Here is a 20,262-nt window from a genome sequence, read left to right as displayed (position 1 = left end):
TGGACTTTCGGTCTTTTCTTCAATCTGTGAGGTATGAGGCATCCCTTTTGGATTGTAATGATGATAAATTTGTAAAAGACATTTTCAGAAATACCCTCCCCCATATTGTCCAATTTAATTTCACCAGGCGCCATGACACTTTGTCAGATATCATTGAAAGCACTCAGGTTGTAGATGACATGTACAGGATTTCAGGTATTGAGGGACTCATGTCTGTCAATTCTCAGCCGAACAGAATACAGAAGGAGGGGCATAATCAAGCAAATTATTTTCAACCTTCCCTGAACAATACTTTCCCACATCCCTTTCCTTCATATGACCTTTCCCAACCCTTTCCCACCTCACGACCTCCCATCCCGCCTCCAAAGTGTTATACCCTTACACACATATACATGTGTGTTCACTGTGGATTATATCATGTGAGTCCCCAAGGGTGTCGCCTCAATCCCCCCAATTGTTGTCCTGCACCACCCAGTGTGTTCTTTATCAATACGTTTAATTTCATGCCCCTGTTCTGTGTGCTCAGTTGTAGCATACACCTACATGTGTATGTACCGTTGTATTGGAACCCTGTACCCCTGCCCGTTGCTTGTCAATATGTACTAGCTTTCATATGCATTGATGCGATTGTCATTTTACTGATGTTTGCGTGTGAATGTGTACTAGAGTTCGGTTTAGAATGTCTTTTGTCGTGATCAATATGTTAATGCTATGCTCGTGAATTTGAATATGATATTATTGATATGTGCAATTGTGATTCTCATGGCCACAATATTTTGAATCAAATGGTGTGTATATGTTAACTGAATTGTGTGATGCCAAGAGAAGGATGAGATACCAGAAGGGAGTTATAAGAGAGGCGTAGAAAGTGAGTTTGAGTGAAATGGAGACAGAGAACAAGTAGAGGAGATACAGGGAGAGAGAGCAAGACGGAGAGAGGGAGATAATGAAAGAAAGAGTGTAAATATTTGTTCGAGTGAAAGTAACATTTCAGGAAGAGAGAGACAGAGATGCTGTCATGTAATTTAGGATGTTAGAAAATGACGATCCATTTCATGTCGATATTAACATTTCTTTCTACTGTCCGTACTTGTCATCGTTCTGGGGTTTTTTTTCAGTACAAGATATCCATCTGTAGTTGTATCCTGTACTTAACTTACCTAGATTTATTATGTTATTCGTACTGTCAATATCTTCATTTATAAGATGGGTTCCTAATAACATGTGTCCTAATTTGTCCAAAGAAAATTGTCTTAAAATATTCAGTGTCTTTCTCATACCAATGCGGCAAAGTGTGACATATGATTTTTTTATTGATCCCTATTTTAACTAATTAGAATGTGTCTGACTTTTATTGTTCAAAAAGAAGCAGTAAAATGAAGATGGTTTGCATTTTTTCCATACTCAATTTTCCACTAAAGTATCGTCCCAAAAATGGGACGGTATGCAGATGAATTAACTTAAATTAGGGAATTTATTATCTTTGGGTGGGGCAAAGCAACCTCTTACAATTTACTCTTTGTATTTGAAAGTTTTGATGGAATAAATATGAATCAATGTGTATTAACAAACTGAAAACTCCACATTTCATTCATCCAGCAAGTATTTCACTTCTTTGTACAGAATTTCACGTTTCACAAGATTCATTCGATATGGGTGTTATTTTACATCTATAAGTTTGACATTTGAACTTTCTGATCAGGATAAACGTAGTAGTTTCTTATCAAGGGGAGCTAACACATCAGAATTTCTTTGGTGAAACATCACACTTTACATTGCTAACACCATCATCAGTGTTGTCAACATGTTCACCATTGTCTTTTGTACGATCAGTAACTTGTGAGAGAGTGGTAATACAATTGACCTGTTTGGTTTGTAACCTGTCATGATATTTCTTAATCCTGTTGACATGACACAACCTCTTTTTGATTATGGCTGTCAGGCATCAGGACAACACAGTCTGTGTTGTTAACCTTTTACAGTTAATAATTCGCTCTGACGAAAGGTATAAGAAATCCCCTATGAACCAGCAAAATATAACACAGACAAATCTAAACTACATAATATGTATTGAGCTGGCAAATAGCAAGATACGATGATTCACAATGGGTCACAGACATACATCTGGAAAAAGTATTGTAACACCAGAAATAGTTGTAGACTGGAGTGACTTCCATCTTGTTAGTGAAGTTGCAAGGTGAAATGCGTATGTTTTCCATCTTCCCGCCATCTGCCACATCGCCCAAACACACTTATGCAAGGAACATGTATCAAAAGTGCACGTGAAATTTATGCACCCGCAACTATATAAACAGATATTTTCCACATCTGTTCAGAACGGAATACAAGCAGCACAACATTTTTGGACACGAAAGGGAAGCAAATGGGTCCACAATTTTTTGGCTGCAAAGAGATGGCAGATGATTGGCACGATTGGCTGGAATGTCACTACACCAAATTCCTGTTCAAATCGGGCCTCATCCATCAACCATCAGCCACCTTTTGAAAAAGCGTTGGGAAACAAATGATGTGAAGGACAGAAGGCATTCTGGCAGACCTGCATGCACATCTGACTGTGAAGACGGGGCCCTCCAAAGGCATGCGCAGCATAATCCTTTTGCACCTAGTAGTGTCTTAAAACAAGAATGACTGCCCAGTCGACGAATTTCAGACAGCACCATCTGGAACCACATGAAATCAGCATGCCTTCGTGCCAGACAGCTTGTTAAATGCTCTCTGCTGACAGCTGCTCACAAAGCTCATCTGGGCTGGCGTAGGGACCGCATGAACTGGAACTTGGCATCGTGGAGAAAGGTCCTTGGCCAGATGAGAGTAGCTTTGTACTCTTCATGACAGACGGCAAAACCCGTGTTTGGCGACGAGGAGGCACTGCTTACTCACAGAACATTATGGAACAGGTCCCATTTGACAGTGGATTATTGATGGTGTGGGGGATGCTACTCCTATGATTGTAAACTGCCTCTGGTGACTAAGGGGCAACCTCAATGGCGTTAACAGGTCCCATTTGACAGTGGATTATTGATGGTGTGGGGGATGCTACTCCTATGATTGTAAACTGCCTCTGGTGACTGTAAGGGGCAACCTCAATGACGTTAAGTATCAAAGAGACATATTGCAACATGTCATTGTTCCATATTTTGATGACCACCCTCTCCGTACAAGGCCGGTTTTATGGATGATAATGCGATATCCCACACATCTGCCCTGGTTCATGATTATCTTCGTCAGGAATCCATTACAATAATACCATTGGCTGCAAGAAGCCCCGATATGAATTCAGTGGAGAATGTGTGGGACATTTTAGGTCGTAGAATACGACAAAGACTGCCTCTAGTTCAAAATCTTGCAGAACTTGATGTTGCTCTCCATGAGGAATGGAACCAGTTGCCACAATGGCAAATCCAACGCTTTGTTTCCAGGCATGTTTGGTATATCTGTGTTGAGAAACCCACCTCCTTCCCAGACACCACCAGGAAGTAAACATTCTTAAATGCATTTACTATTTATAGTGGTATCCTCTGATGTTAGTTTCCTCTTCATAGTTTCTATAATCATGTTCATATGTGCCATGTTAACAATATCAAATGTCTGCCATATGATGTCTGTATCCTTCTGCTCACCTAGTACGCTGTAAGTGTGCTCAACAGTGCAATAATACCTAAAGGTCATATGTAACGTAAAACACAACTTTGCAGATTCTGATATCTTTCTGTATGCACTTACCGAAACAAATCATCAAAAATGCTAATTCAAACTATAAAGTTGAAAAATACGAGATGAAAAAAAGCCAGCGAAATCAGAGTTCAAACGATTCGAGTCCTGTCTCTACCTCATTATGTTATCAGGTAGGTGTGATACATGTACACATTATGTTTTTATGTCTGGGTTGCAAACAAACACAAACTACATCCATTTTCCTCGGATGACTGGATCTGACGGAAACAGGTGCAAACTCTTATCAGTTTCAAGTCCTGCTTTCTACTTGAACAAATGACAGTTTCCAGCCACGCAGTAGTTCACCATCTCTACAGCTTCCAAACGGGTCCTTATTTGTTCTTGACAATGTTTTTTTTAAGGCCTCGTCTTGCACCTGACAGCAGCTTGACATAGTTTGTATCTCGTTTTAAATCGTCGTAATAATCATTGACTGTCTATTTTGAGAGTTGGTCATGAGATTGTTTGTGAATGAGATGTCCAGCAGAGGCTGCACGTCGAAATCGTCCATCAGGATGTCTTCCATTTTAGTATTAAACTTCACTTTGACTACCAACATAACGCATAGATATTTGGTCGGGCCGTCGTCTAGAAAACCACCATCAATATCAGCAGGAATGAGGTGCTGATCATCAATGACAGTGGCTTGTTTTACTTCCACATGGATCTCTGGAGAACAGAGAAAGGATCACACAATCACAACAAGGCACGTGCACATGCAACTGTAAAGCGACTCGGTTGTGCTTGGGGTACAGTTTCGCACTGGACACCAGCCGAACGAGGGATCGCCAAGATGTACGGAAACCAATCCTAAGAGAGTAGCCGCCGGTCATAAAGGCTGGTTAGTTAAACAGCAGATGAATAAGAAGGACACTTATCGTCGATTGACCCCACACGTGATCGCTGACGCTGATACAACAAGGAGAACTGTAGGCCATGCAAGCAGAGTGTGCGAAAAAAGTCATTGGAAGAATCGATTTCATCAACGCTGACTCGCTCACGGAAACTACACCGTGAAAACATTTAAGAACGTCCACAATGCCATGTGAGAATACGGTTCAGCAGCAAACAGCTGGAACCTCTTGGCGACGCATCCACCCTACCTCAGTATTATGTGCCTTCCAAGGCACGACAAGACCGGGAGCTGATCTTTGTGGTGCTTGGTTTGGTTGCAACTGTGATCAAAGAATTAGACTAGAACATATCCACGTGTTTGTACAATCATGGGACGATGAGCACCCTTCAACTGCAAGTGCGTGCTTCTCGGCAAAACTGAGACCTATAACAAGAAATGCATTGCAAATACTGCAGCATGCAAGATATCCATTAGAAAAGGTTTTGTCATCTGCACGTGCTGGGTGTGTGACAAAGTCCAAAAAAACCCAGAATGACCACATAGCCATCCTCAGCACCAATGAGAATTGACGCAAGACCACCTGCGCACTCATCATCCACTGAGGAGACAAGTAATATGAATTGTGAAAAAAAACATTCAGCAGATGCTTGTATGACCAATCGAACCACAAGGAGAAGAAACACTTTTGCGAACGATTCCTGCACGGCTTTCCACGAGCCATCTTTCTGGAATCACACTGGGAGGACTGCCGAGGTGTGGGACAGACAGCTGTCTGAATCAACATGTCAATCAAAAACGTCTTGAAATTTGTCAACCACAAGCATAAAAAGCCCTATTCAAATATGTCGGCACCATTACTCCATCCCTGGACAAAAGTTTCATGCACTAAATGCAGAATCATGAAGCTTGCATCTTTGGTTATGCCGTCGTCCAATGCAATGGACGAACAGATCCTAATGTTACCTACTGATGTCTCGACGTGACTGAAATTCTTTCTCACGTCCTTACAACGCAAAAAAGAAAAGATTCAGGGCAGAGTTGTCGGATCCTGCTTCCATGCGCATGACGTCGAAGGATAAACTCGCTCACAAAAAGGCCAAGACTTGCCATGTGTGTGACCAACCCTTGAACGGGGACGTCATGAAAGATCAATGCCTCACCACTGGTGAGTACAGTGGCTATGCTCACAATGCATGCTACCTGAAGCTCAGAATCGATCCTGAGACCATCAAAATCCCTGTCGTGATTCACAACTTCGTGAGCACGATTCACACTTGATCATGTAGGCCATCGCGAACAACAAGAAAAACTGTCTTGCTTGACATTCTGAGATTTATCGAAACCAATCAGTTTCTCCCGGTGTCACTCGATAGTTTGGTCAAAGACAACAACCCAGCAGATTTTGCCATCACCAATCGCTACACCGACCCCGAGACTAGACATCTGCTGATGAGAAAAAGTGTCTATCCTTACAAGTACATGGACGAATGTTCCAAGTCTGACGAGACATGATTATTGGCGATCGATTCCGTTTACAGCACCTTGACGGACTCAGACATCAGTCTGGACGATTAAATGGACGTGATTAACATGTGGAACAAACTGTTCTCGAAACAGTATGGTCTGGATCCTACATGGTATTTCACGTCCCTCGGTCTCTCTTGGGACGCCCTGTTGAAAAAGACACTGATTCATTTTTGTTGAATAGACGCACCAAAGACGTGTATGAGGACATGACAAAACACAGCCACTGGTACAATACCAGATATTACTCGAAAAAACATCTGATGCGCAACACCAACAACAAAAAGGGCATCAGCAAAATGAAGGACGAACGCAATGGCACCTCAAGCGTCGAGTACATCAGGTTGAGACCCAAAATGTATTCCATCAAGAAAGCCCACAATGGTGAAATCTGAAAGGCAAAAGGGATCAAGAAATACATGGCAAAACAACACATCAAACACCTCCAATTCAAGAAAGCCCTGTTCAAGAAGAAAACGTTCAGACACCAAAACCAAGCCATCATCCAGAGATCAAATCGAACCCTAACCAAACACCTGTTCACGTATCATTACTTGTGGGATTTAATTGATCCCGGAAACAAAAGCACAGAATGGGTTGCGTGTTTGCCGCGAGTGGTGGATGCCATCAACCACAAAGTCAAAGGAGTCCTGGGCAAGAGACCCATTGAAGCCATAAACATGGAATCCTTCGAATCATCATCACTGGCACGTAAAACAGAAGAGGAACCATTACCAGACCTTGTCAGCATTAGGTACTTATACCAGCTGAGTAAATACCAGGGAGACAGCAGAAAACATGCCACCGATCCAATATGGTCCATGAAAATGTACCACGTCAACATCAAAGACGGCAAACCCAGCTTGTACTACTTGAAAGACAGACCACCGAGAGCATTCGTCAGAGAGCATTGTACTTTGCAACACAGTCCCTTACACATCACCTACCATGCATTCAAGCTAACACTGTCTCGTGTGTGACTCACCCTGATGCAGATGATTTCTCTGTTTCGAAGTCCATAAATAAATTTCAAAATAGGTCTCAAATGTCAAATGAATTCTATCCCATCTGAGCCCCCAGTTTTGTTACAGTTAATAAATTAATCAAAATACAGATTTCTAGTAAACATTAAGATCACTTAAATCACTGAATGAATCTTTGGAGAAATGTCATTTGTTGTCCTGGGTGTTATATGGGATCTATTGATCTGAAAGAGGCTTACTATTCAGTGAATATTTCTGATGAGAACAGAGTTTTTCTCCAGTTTGTTTGGTAAGGAATTACAATATACCTGTATGCCTTTTGGACTATATCTGTCCCACATGTTTCCACAAAGCTTCTGAAGCCAGTGTTCAGTCCGCTGAGGTTGAGGATTTACTGTTGTATACTGTTTTTCTTCAAAAAACACTGAACCAGCCAATCTTCCCAAGATGTTTCATTTGGAAGAGTTGAAGAAATGCTATTTCCCTTATCATTTCAACACTTCTGCTAACCAGCAGTATATAGGGCCTTATCCTGAGGCTTCTTTCTATGGAGTGAACATCATGTCTACAATGGCATGCAGAACAAAAGGACAACATCTTTGACTTTGCTCAAGAAATGGAAGACTATTGTCAGTCTGATGTTCAGATCTTAAGGCATGTACTCATGACTTTCAGACAGTTATTTTTGTCTGTCACAGAGAACCTCTTACACCAAAGAGCAAAAATGCAGCAAATGACTCAAAAGAAAGAACCTGGCATCGAACCCTACAGATTACATTGAGAGTGTTTGTCAGGGTGTATTCAAGCACAAGGTTTTGACAATACATTCATGTCCAACTACTTTGGCAAGGAATTGTGACTGAATGGCTGCCTATCAAAGTGCATGAACATTAGGACTTGGTGGAAGTCAAACCTGGTCAATGGTTGACTGTGACGAGTCTACGGAATGTGGGGCCAGTCCTTTTGCCAAGGTCCCTTGAGATGGACACACCATACTTCAATACAGTCTGATCTCCATAAAACGGCTGGAATGGTTGATCCACTCCCAACACAATCATATTCAGCCTGCATCGAATGAAAGGGAATATCTGATCCCAGGACCAAGTATAAGGTGGATGGGTACTATCGTGACAGCAACACTGTGTACCAGTTTGATGGTTGTCCCACATGTTATCCTCACGACAGGGACAAAACAGTACCACCTCACACCAAGCAGTCAGTCAATGAGTTGTATGCTTTAACCAAGAAGAGAAACTCATCCATCAAAGAGAAGGGTTACAAGTTAGTGACTGTGTGGGAACATGATTTCAAGGAGCAAGTCAAAACAAACAGATCTGAGAATGTTTGAGTACACCTAAGATCTTCAGGAATGATTACATCACAGAGATTCCTTTTTTGATGGACATACCAATGCTTCCAAGTTGTATTATGAGGCAGGGATTGATGAGGACTTTCTCTTGCATCAACAAATATGGTCAGTATCCAGTCGGGCATCCTCAAATCATTACCACAAACCTCAAATCCTTGAATCAGTATTTTGGCATTGCCAAAGTCAAGATCCTAACCCCACACTTGTGCTGAAACGGAACAAGAACCATGTCAGCACACTGATGAAAAACGTAGCTTCTTTGGAACATGGTGTACACCAGAGTTACCCAAAGCTGTTGAATACGGTTACAAAATTCGAACCATTTATCCCAAGATCACGACATGGATTCTGAGAATAAGAGGCACTGGCTACAGACAAGAGAGGACATGACTGAAGTTTAACCCTCTACACCCATGTCAGTTATCACCTGGAGTCCAAAAAAATGTGATCGATCCCTCTAAACCTTGGTGGTAAACACAACACACCTTTTGAACCATGCACCAGTATTTCTGTATCTGGACTCCCAGGAGCAGGAAAGATGCAGTGGATATATAAACTGTTATTCTCCAATAAGGGACTTCTCTGGGCTAGTTGAATTTCAGGGGGGTTTTGTCTTTATTTCCGAGTACAATGTCACCATACTAATCACTGGACAAGTAACAGGTTACATCTAGATCACTTAATGGGTGACATGGAGTGATGGACATACAGCTATATAGTCTCTTCATTTAGTGTTGTTATTGAGGAATCTTCATGATGATGGTTTTGTCAGAATGTTGAGGGCCAGATCCACCTTCAACAGCTGTGGTTCTTCACCATACACGAGACAGCTCACTGTTTCAGGCAAGGCTTTACTGAAGTGAATTTGCAGACATATGTTCCCATGTTTCATGTGATCTAGAAATTCTCTACCATAGTAGGGTTCAAGAGTGAACTGGAACAGGGTGTACCCCTTACTGAACGTATCTCTTTTCATGTTAGGGGCTGAAGAAGGGTGTCTGGGGTCAAAGAGGCCTTGGAAGCCCGGTATGATGTGTCCATCTCTGATTTTGGGCGGCTGCACTGGAAGAGATTCTCCATTGACATACAGTCCTAGGGTGGCTATATCCAAGAGCTGAAAGAAGATGGGGTTCTGTTCATAGTCCCCATTCAGTGGCTTAGAGGATATGAGACATATGACTACTTTGTTTGGACAGCAGTTCTGAAAGATTTGGTCCCAAGTAAAAGCGAGTTGTCCTTGTCGGATGGGGCTACTCAGAGATTTGTTTTGAGGAAGGGGTACACTGCATTCTCTGTGGCCAAGATGTCAGCATGTCCTGTGAAGATGAAATTCGTGGGTTGTATCTTACAAAGTCGGAGATAGACATCTTCCGGTATAGTCTTGAATTTCTCAGCCATCACTGATGATATTAAACTCAGGTTTACTAGGATAGAGTTTAATTTGTATATCGACTCCCTTGATGAGAAACTTGTCAAATTCTATGACATCTTCGTAGAGAGGTAGACACGTTTTCAACCTCTTGCACTAAGTCCTATATTGGCCCCTGTAATTGAAACGGTACATCCACACTGTCTCTGTAGAAGAGCTGACTGGCACCATAAACTTCTTCTCCAGTGGTGTCTGTTCACATGAGAAGTTTTGAATAGATGTTATATGGGTACAGGGCGGCTGAGGTCACCAGTTTTCCATTTAGGGTGAGACCACAAAAATTGTAGCCAAAGGTTATAGCGTTAATTATTAGGATAAAAGGTCTCCTTTCTACCTGTACTTCGCACTGTCAGATATTTATCTATGTTTAGTTTCATGGGGTTCCGTAACAGGTATCCCAAACTACTACTGAGAAAAGCTATCCACAAATTGGAGTTTCCTTTGTCCTTTGTCAATTCCAAAATGAATCCATTTCTGGTTTCATCTCTATTTGTACCTTCTCATAATCCTTTACATTGACCTCGGGGATCCAAATATTGTACTTTTTCAACCAATAAAGCCATTTCACTAAGACTTCTTTTGGTATATTTCTGGTCCTCTTTTTGACAATGTCTTGAATTCTACACTCCTGGTTAGGGTTTTCAATCACAGGTTGAAGTTCTTCAGCATAAAAAGCACCTTTCATGAGATCACCACCCCAACCTTTCAGTTTGTACGTGTCTGTTTTACAAACGTTTTCTCCTTCTTATGGTAAAGATTTCACCAGACCATTTTAGCTGGTATTCTCTATCAAAAGTTCTCTATAGATGACTCACTCTGACTTTATCACTGACCTTGAAGGCGAACGGGTCTTTTTCATTTTGGGGGGTTTGGTCAAATACTGAAAGAGGTTCACTTCATTTTCATTTTTCTCAGTCACACTAGCTGGAGATTGTCCTATGGACTGATGTTTAGTGTGATTGTAACTCTTGACTAACATCTGGTAAAATATCAAGATATCTGTAGGTAAAGTGTTTCAACATGCATCAATGCAATCTCATTTTATGGTTTTAATGACCCTCTCAGCATAGGGGGCTTTGGTTTCATTCAATGTAAAGAGTTGGGTGACATTGTGCTTTTTCAAAAAGGCTTAGACTCCTCGATTCTTACATTCTGGACCCATGTCAGATTGAAAACGTTTAGTTTTCCAAAAGTTAGTCAGTGCTTTCACCACTTCTTGGCCCTTTGTAGTTTTGAGTGGATACTAAGAGGTATTTCACCCCATTGTTGTACTTTGCCAGTGATACCATATCCATCAGATCCAGTTGCCAGTGGCTATGTAAACCTTCGACAACATACTCATTACTTGGCAACGTTCTTGTTCATGACTTGATTTCTTCATTTGATGTAAGCCAATTGGAAACTGACCCTCAGCTTTGACAGCTTCGTACAATTTCTTCGGTTCACCATAACTGCCATTATGTTTATGGATCGTTATAGATCTGGTTCAAGTATTCTTCCCAAGGTGCCATCTCAAACATGACTGAACATGACTCACATACATCATGTTATATATATATAACCCAAGACAAAAATACAAAACATGAATTTGATTTATATCAAGGATTCTATTTACAACAACAACTTTTCACGAACATGCATTAACATTTTCCCAACAGGTTTCCTCTGGCCATTTCCAGGGTTTGTCAATATCAGGATGAGAAACACCAATTCCTGCTGCCCATCATTTATCAAAGCAGCTAGGTTCAGCTAACTGCTTAGGGTCGGATTGAATCAATACATGTTTCAAGTCAGTGTTCTAAGAAAATTTAGCCATTAACGCCATAGTCATAACACCAAGACTGACAGTGTTCCCACACATTTTGATTAAAACTTTTCACACATCGCCCAAAACGTTTTTGCTTAGACAGAACTGTTTCTTGTGATCTATCTGTCTTCCATTCGGTTGCTCTCGTATGCACCTGATCTAAAAATGCACACATGACCGTGAGGACAGCTCAAGGCCATTCGATAGGTGGAAAAATTTCTCCATGGGAAAGTGAAATACTTATATTCCATGCAAGCCAGAGTTCATTCACCCACTCCACAAGAAGCTAGAACTGATAAATGTGCCATTTCTCGGGAAAAGCCTCCACAGCCTTGGCCTGTCCAGTCAGTCTCTTTTCATTATACTTAGCTCCTGGCATAAGGGTACCAGGGACCAGTATAAGACATACCTTAGTCAGTGTGAACAGTTCTGTGTAAAGACACCTAACCATCCACTGGATGAAAATCATGTTGTAGTTATTGAATTTTTGACAGAACCTTATGACAAAATTGTGGTTACAGTGCTGTTAACACAGTCAGAAGTACACTATCATCAGTGCTGACATTACCATCACGTTTGCCTTTAGGCCACCTCACTGGTGAAGAGATTTGTTCGAGGGGCATTCAGTTCCAGACCCTCTTTACCCAAATACAAACAGACCTGGGATGTGAGTATGGTGTTGAGATATTTAGTGGAGGAAAAACGTCTCCACTGTAGTATGACTCTAAAAGATCTGAGTTTGAAATTGACTATGTTATTAGCGTTTGTTACAGGGCAAAGAACCCAATCATTACAGCATTTAAAGGCTGACAACATGACCCGGGTTAAAACAAGGTAGTGTTTTATGACTGACTTACAGAAGGCCCTGATTTCAGTTAAAACCGATAGAGCTTGTTAGTTTTGAAAAGCGACAACAGTGTGTAGTGAAATGCCTTCATGAATATCTACTGAGAACTGGGGGCCTAATATCACAAACACAAGTATTAACTAGTTTCTCTAAACCACACAAACCAATAATCACAGAAACAATATCCAGATGTCTAAAAACTGTCATGCAAAACTCTGGTATAGATGAATCTATGTGTTCTGCCTCGACCAGTGCAACTTGCAATAAAGTTGTCCCTATGCATCAAATCATTGCAGCTGCTGGGTGGAAATAAGAAAGTGTTTTCGCTAGATTTTATTCAAAGTCAGTTGCCCACCAGCGCTCTTTTGGCAGCGAGGTTCTGTCGTCAATTGGCAGTGGTTAAAGTGGGATAATCTTCGTGCTCCTTACTAGTTTGTCTTAAAGCACTATTCAGACTATCAGAGGATGCGAATTGGTTCCAGTTTAGCGTAGTATTGTTTTGGTTTAGCCAAGTACCTGTAGTCTCTATCAACATTGATATCAATATGTTAATACTGGACAGACTTACCAGGTCTGCCAGTTGTTTCTTACACAAGATGTCTGTCCATAATTGGATTTTATGGCATGCGGTCACCATATTTCCATAAAAAATGTTGGGGTATTTTTGTAAAATGATTTTTCTATTGGTTCGGTGGTGTTTATACTGTTGACTAACTTTAAAATCACATGTGGTCTCTCATATTACCTAGTATCGATGGAGAATTTAAAAACTACACGAGACTTACCTGTAAGGTAAAGTTTGAGAATAATTCCCCGAGTCACCAGGGATCCAGTGAGTTCACTTGCCCCCCACCCCTCCTTTAAGGGACATCTTGCTACTTACACCGCAGCATAAACTCCATTAGACTGGAATTCGACTGCCCTTGTGCAATCTCATGTGATCTCACTTGTTCCTTGGTACTCTGGAACGATCTTGGGTCGAACTGAAGCTGGTATATCGATGTCATAATAGAGGTATGTAATGCGCTTGCGCGCAATACACAACAACCACGACAGTGTTTGAACATATTTTATTTTTATTGAGTGTGGAAAGGGATTGGGCACAAGTTGTTCAACTTATTAAATCCCGCTCCCAACAATTACATGGGAAAAATACAGCTAACGGGCAATGTGCACATGCGAGACATTTTACGTATTAATTGAAACCGTCTCAAAGTGGAATGAATATATGGGCGTGACTAAAATATTTTCATCTATAGTTTGTAGCAGACTAACGCTACCGTACAGAATGGTGCATGTTAATATCTAAACTAACTCTTAGGATTACAAAGCCTTGTATCAGATCAAGCAGCTGACATGCTTTGGATATTTTGAAAAGAACTGATTGACAGCTTCTACCAGAGAGATTATTCCATATCAGCATAATCATAGATACATGACTTCTGGAGAAGTGTGGTTCGGAAAGTTGGAATAGCCAAATAATACTTGCTACGCAAATGGTATTGCGAAAGAGACTCAGTATATGGTGGAATACAGTCTATATATGATAATCAGAAGCTTGCATGCATATTAACAATTTTGTAAGAATGCACAAAGCTTTTTTATGTTTGCGTCTAACTTTAAAAAAAAACCGGTAACCAACCAGTTTCACAATACAAAGTAGCTCACGAAGCGAATTTTGGCAGGCCGTTACAATTTTTGTTTCTTCGAACTGAACCGCTTCAAATTTAACACAAATATCTGCAAAGCAATTATCCTAGACCTAGGAAGCATATTCTAAGATACTTCTAACATAAATTTCATTCATGCTTGATAGAATGATTGAGGCAACTATTTCAGAGGTCTTTTCCTTTACAGCAGTCACATGATGAGACAACTTTGTAGATGCACACGCTTCAGATGTTCATTACAGAAGATTAAGTCAGGAACTTGTAAGTGATTTCCAGGAACCACAGGCTGTCTCACAGCCCCTTAACCACATCATTTTGCCCACTGCCAAGCCTTCTCCGCAGTGCTAAAGCCTTAAATAAAGCAAGTCTAGATTTCCACAGGTTCCCCTGAATCTCTGGTCTCCCAGGGTTTTACTTTTCAATTAAAATGGGTTTGTTTGTTACTATCAAAATGATATGTATTCAGAGACTAGGCCTTAGTCTAGTCTACAGGAACCCCTGGAGTAACTTTTACATAATACTACTTCTTTTGAACACCACCACATGAATAACGGTATTGTGAAATGGATAAGTGAAATTTCTCGGACATCGGCGTGTCACTTTTATTTGGGCGCGTAACAATTTTTATCGCCTTTTGAAAACGTAATTTTGACAGAAAATTATGGAACAGAAAACGTGAAGAAGGCTATGCGCTTGTTGTCTTTGATGAGACAGCAGTTAGATGGGAGTGCTGGTCGGCGTTTTCTCCCAGACTGTGGCTTCGTCTTTCGAGCAAAGGCCAAGGACACCAAGGACTACCACATAGAAATGACATGTTATTTCTGGAATGGAAACGGGTCCATGCTTTGCCTGCTAGGTCGCTTATTGTCATGGACAATGCACCGTATCACAGTGTGCAGGGTCCAAACAGGAAAACCATGACTCTAACAGCCTTAACAAATGTCCTAGCGTGGTTGCAACTGATGAATATGACCTTTCTTACCAGAACTGTAAAACACATAGCTCCATGAAGTCATAAAATCTAGCCCGTGTAAATAGTCGATAATTACATCCAAGGTGAAAGTGACTCCGTCTTACGACTGAACGGTGATCTGAACCCAACAAAGAGGATATGGGACAATGTGCGAAATAGCCATTAGTTCGCATGCCACTGGCTAGTAAAGATCCAGTCCGGCGAGGAAATCTCCACAGTTACAGGTCCGACTGGCTAGTGAATTTTCATTTTGTAAATATATCACTCTTTCCGACTTATAACTACAATTTCAAATCATGGTTCCCATGTCTACGCTAATCTGGTTTGCACACAGTTCGTAAATAATGATTGTTGTGCATGTACCACTGGCGACTGCATATGTAGCTGGTATAGTTGGTTGGCATACCTCCTCATACTGGCAATCAGCATCGGCATCCTCTGTCATTCCTCATGCAAAATCTGCAAAATCTTAACCTTTTTGCAGCTAGCTTTGAATATTACTAAATGGGAGGCAAATCCATACTCATTTATAACGAAGACCATGCAATTTATGAGGATGCTAAATAATTATAGTCAACAAACACATAAACATTTTAGTCAAAATAGGACAACAGATTTCTGAGTCACATGCAGTTTACAGCGATGAATTTCACACACACGGCTCCGTTAGACACAATAACACGAGTTTGGGAGGGTTCTCCTACAGAAACACTGCATTGCCATGCGCAAGGTTGCAGTGTTCGGTAGTCTCCAGGTTCTCCAACTTCCAGGTGGATTCGACTGAGCATGCAGCGCTTCCCGAGAGAGGTGTGGTGGGTGAGCAGCATGCAGATTGCAATATGATGGGTCTAACCGGCCTGACTGTGCCATTACTACCTGTCTTCTCTCTGTTCCATTTTATCTAAACCTGTAAAAGATAATAATGAGGATGTCCAATATATTGTCAGTGGAAACACATTAGATTAAACGAAATGATGACATGACTCGTTCATTTCAATATCGTCTTGCTTGTCGCTTTGACTCAGAAGTCAATCTGTGGTACGAAAATGACAATCATATATTTTTCTGAAATAAGCTACTGTGCAATATCAGACCCCACACTCATTTGCTTCCAGGTTTGTATGAATATCCCATTCGCTGTCTGGCAGCGTGTGGATGGGGCCTGAGCCGATCCAGGCAGACTGTACTAGGGTCAGCCAAACCCTCTTTACTGCAGTTATTTATCTTTATCTGTGAATAATATTAAACAGCACAGCTACTGTTAGTCCCGGTAGGAACCATGGACCCATAATAAATATATCTGACAGTCTCGATATGACATTATATTAACAGTTATTCTGTCTTGGGGCCCAAAATACATGTATTTGAATGTGAAAGTATTCATTGTTGGTGACGTCATTAACCACACATGACCTAAGCGAACAAGTATTTTTCTCAAAATCAGAGACTGGGTGAAATATAAAGAATAACCATCTTGTAAATTAGAATTATTTGTTGCATAAATATTTCTACGCGCACGAATTAAGGCACCCTGTTCGGAGAGTTCCACGCAGATAATACAGTGATTGGTTGTATACCTAAGCAGTTACTTCCCTTTGCCAACAAACACACTGGCCACGTCAACAGATGCTTATTCGGGACTCTCTGTAACTCCCCTACCGCCCCCAGCGCCTGCCTCTTAACGGGAAATCAATAAGCGTCACATCTATTTTTAGAAGATGACACCCCCAAATAGGTTGATTCGACCACATCATAACCCACCTCATCATAAGGAGGATACAGAGGCTAAACATTTCTTTTCGCCGCTATATTAAATATAAATGTTGTTTCTTAGTGCGTCAAAAACGATTGAAAAATATGACATACTGCATCAGATATTCTAAATATTTGAGGTATAGTCACACTTTCAGTTGGCAAATAATGTTGTTGGTTTGTTGCAAATAAAGCGTGGTGGTGATGACACGGCTATCTAAAACTTTAATTTGTCTTTTAAAGTTGTCCTTAACTTATGTAATATCGGTGTTTTGCATCGATCTCTTGGTATCATATTTCTCAATGACATACATACATACATACATACATACATACATACATACATACATACATACATACATACATACATACATACATACATACATACGCACGCACGCACAGACATACATGCATGTGTCGTGAATGCAAATAAGTATACCTCTTCTGCATATTATTCATATTTAGAATATATTTTGAACATTCAAACTATTCAGAAAATATTCGAATCTTTAACCCTACATGTGTATCACCGTCACGACCCACGGTTTATCGTCGAACGGGCACGGCACTACTGTGGGCTGGACTGTCAATCAAACTAAGCCTGCCTTTTCACGCACTGTGCTTATAATGTGTGTATGCGCGACATAAAATAGTGCACTGCAAACGACGTCTCTGTGTGTTAATCCTCCATTGATGTATGTTTAGTCGAACATTTCTTTGACTATAATAACCGTACACGCACAACAATGGCAGTCAAACGAACAGTCATGATGATCTTTGTCTAAGAATACAGATTTCAAGACAGGTGCCTGTGTAGTAACACACATTGTTCACGGCCCCTTCGAGGCGATACATATACACGACATGGGAAAGTAAATTGCCGATATTTTGTGTCAGTGGACCTACGATGTCCACACTAACTGTTCGAAATTCAAATCAAGAGTATGTAGTGCCGGCAAGCTCATCACAGGTAAGTCAAGATTTCGTTGGGTTTAAATCTCCTTTATAACGACATGTATTCGTATTAACCATTACAATCATACGTTGTGTGTAACCGCCATGTTGATAACCACCCACTCTCTGGCTCCGCCTTTCAGGATGTCCAGCCGTCCCCTTTAGCCCTTCTGGCTGCGACATGCAGTAAGATCGGAGCCCCTCCAGAAGCTGACGCCTACAATCAGGGAGGGGCCCAAACAGTACGCGTGTTAGGGGCCGGACAATCGACTACAGCGCCAGGGGAAATCGTTGCTCCTAGTTGGGTGCAACTTCCAACAGGTGCAGTCGTGGACGCCAACGCTAGTAATGGAGGAAAACAGACGGGGACTGTCACGAATCTTGCGGCGACAGGACAGCTTATACCACAAAGTCCGCAAGTGGTGGCAACGGTTGGACCTGGTGGCAGTATCACGTACAATGTTATCCCGTCCTTCCAAACAGTTTCAGTGGATGGTCAGGAAGCAATTATTATCCCGGCAGGGTCAACAGGCCAAGCATTTTTTGCGGCAGGAGGGATGGGTAATCAAACTATGGTTACCCCAACAGGTCAGATTGTTAGAGCACAAGGCCTCTCTGGTGCTAATGTGATATCAAATGTGGGTTTTCCTAACCTTACAGGAAATGTTGTGAACCTTGGAGGTAATGTGCTTAATCTGGCAGCTGCAGGTATGCAGTCTGCAGTGCGTGCATCAAATCCAGGTGTGGTGCAGACGATGCAGCTACCTCTTAATCAGGTACAACAAGTTCCCAACATGATTCAAATTCCAGTATCTGTTGGTGGACAAACAGCAATTCAAACTATCCAGTTGCCTGTTCAGACATTTCCTACTGGGTTACAGACTGCTTTACCCCAGGGTGTGGTGGCAGCTCCTGGATCAGTGGGATCTTTTGGAACAACTGCACAGACATTATCTCAGACTCAGATGACTTCATCTACCCAGGTGCCACATTCTGTTTCAACTCCCACATGTGTATCTGCTCAAACTTCACCTGAAGAGGTTCAGACCAAGTCTGAAAAGGTGGTTGATGAAATAAAAATATCAGCCGGACAAACAGTGTCATCAGTTAATCAGCAACAGTTATCAGCAGCTCAACAAACTGCCAATAATATTCAAACTGCAATTGCAAATCAGGCGATGGCAAACGGTAACTTTGCAAATATAGCCATTGGTCCTAATGGGCTCCCTGCTTTAATTCCATTAGGAGCAAACATGCTGAATACTGGTACCACTCAATTAGTGCTACCTGCTTCACAACCAGGTGCAGTTTCACAAAACCCTGTATCATATGCTGTAGCTTCTTATCCCCAGAGTGGGACGGCAACCACAACCACTACAACCACATCAAGTTCTAATGGTAGCCAAAACTTGAATTCAAATGTTGTTACAAACATTCTTAGCCCACAGCAGATCATGCAAGGTGTAGGGCAAAATATTAATGTAGCGAACCTTCAGCTGGCAGGACAAAGTCAAGTAATCTCTCAGAATATATGGCAGCAGGCACTCAATGTAGCTAATGTTAGACCAACTAACCCACAGACTGTCCAAGTCCAGAATCTTCAAAGTCTTCAGAACATACAAAGTTTTCAGACAATACAAAACCTTCAAAACATGCAAGGTCTACAGGCTGTCACCCCACAAGGACAAATCATCAATGGATCTTCTGTACAGAATCTCGGTGCAGTGACTCTCTCATCTACTGGGGCAATCACTGGTATAACTCAAACCCCAGCCCTGCAGCAGTTGACACCACAGGTACAGGCCATCCAGAGCATTGGCAATCAGCAGATGGCTGCTACACAATCAACAAATGGAACACAAATAATTGGTGAGATAATTGTACACTTGGCATTAGACTTAAAAATTCTTTGAATTAATGTGTCTCTGTAATTGTTAAGACTATAATAGCTTGTATGAAATGTGTTCATGGTGTCTAAAAAGCACACTTAAGATGCCACAATAGGTGACCATGCTTGTAAGCAGTGACTAAAGGGACCAGGTAGTCAGGCTCACTGACTTGTTTGACACATGTCATCGGTTCCCAACTAAGCAGATCAATGCTCATGCATTTGATCACTGGATTCTCTGTTCGAGACTATTATTTACAGATCGCTGGTTATGGCTGAGATTTTGCTGGGTGCGGCGTAAAATTTAACTCACTCACTTCCACAAAAACATAAATGCTTGTTCTCCTATAGTAAAGGTAGTATGATTCATTGGTTTTCAGAAATTGTAATGGGTGTATTCAGCGTCCATGGCACCGGTGATTGTGATTGTGATTGTGATTACAGGCTAGATAACAATACCTGCACTGTGACTATT

The 20,262-nt window shown here is 41.4% G+C and overlaps 1 protein-coding gene across 1 annotated transcript in view; it reads left to right on the top strand.

Annotated features, from left to right (window-relative positions):
* Positions 1 to 17,772: 17,772 nt before the first annotated feature.
* Positions 17,773 to 20,262, top strand: part of LOC137298859 (transcription factor Sp4-like) — a 32,616-nt gene continuing 30,126 nt past the window's right edge. The window contains exons 1-2 of the mRNA XM_067831191.1: positions 17,773 to 17,915; positions 18,043 to 19,768. Coding sequence (XP_067687292.1) covers positions 17,853 to 17,915; positions 18,043 to 19,768 — 1,789 coding nt within the window. The 5' untranslated portion in view covers positions 17,773 to 17,852. The remainder of the gene's footprint in view (positions 17,916 to 18,042; positions 19,769 to 20,262) is intronic.

This window comes from Haliotis asinina, chromosome 10 (assembly GCF_037392515.1).
Source record: "Haliotis asinina isolate JCU_RB_2024 chromosome 10, JCU_Hal_asi_v2, whole genome shotgun sequence".
NCBI classification, from domain to species: domain Eukaryota; kingdom Metazoa; phylum Mollusca; class Gastropoda; order Lepetellida; family Haliotidae; genus Haliotis; species Haliotis asinina.
The sequence above is the reverse complement of the archived record's forward strand: the minus strand, read 5'-3'. Positions and strand labels throughout refer to the sequence as shown.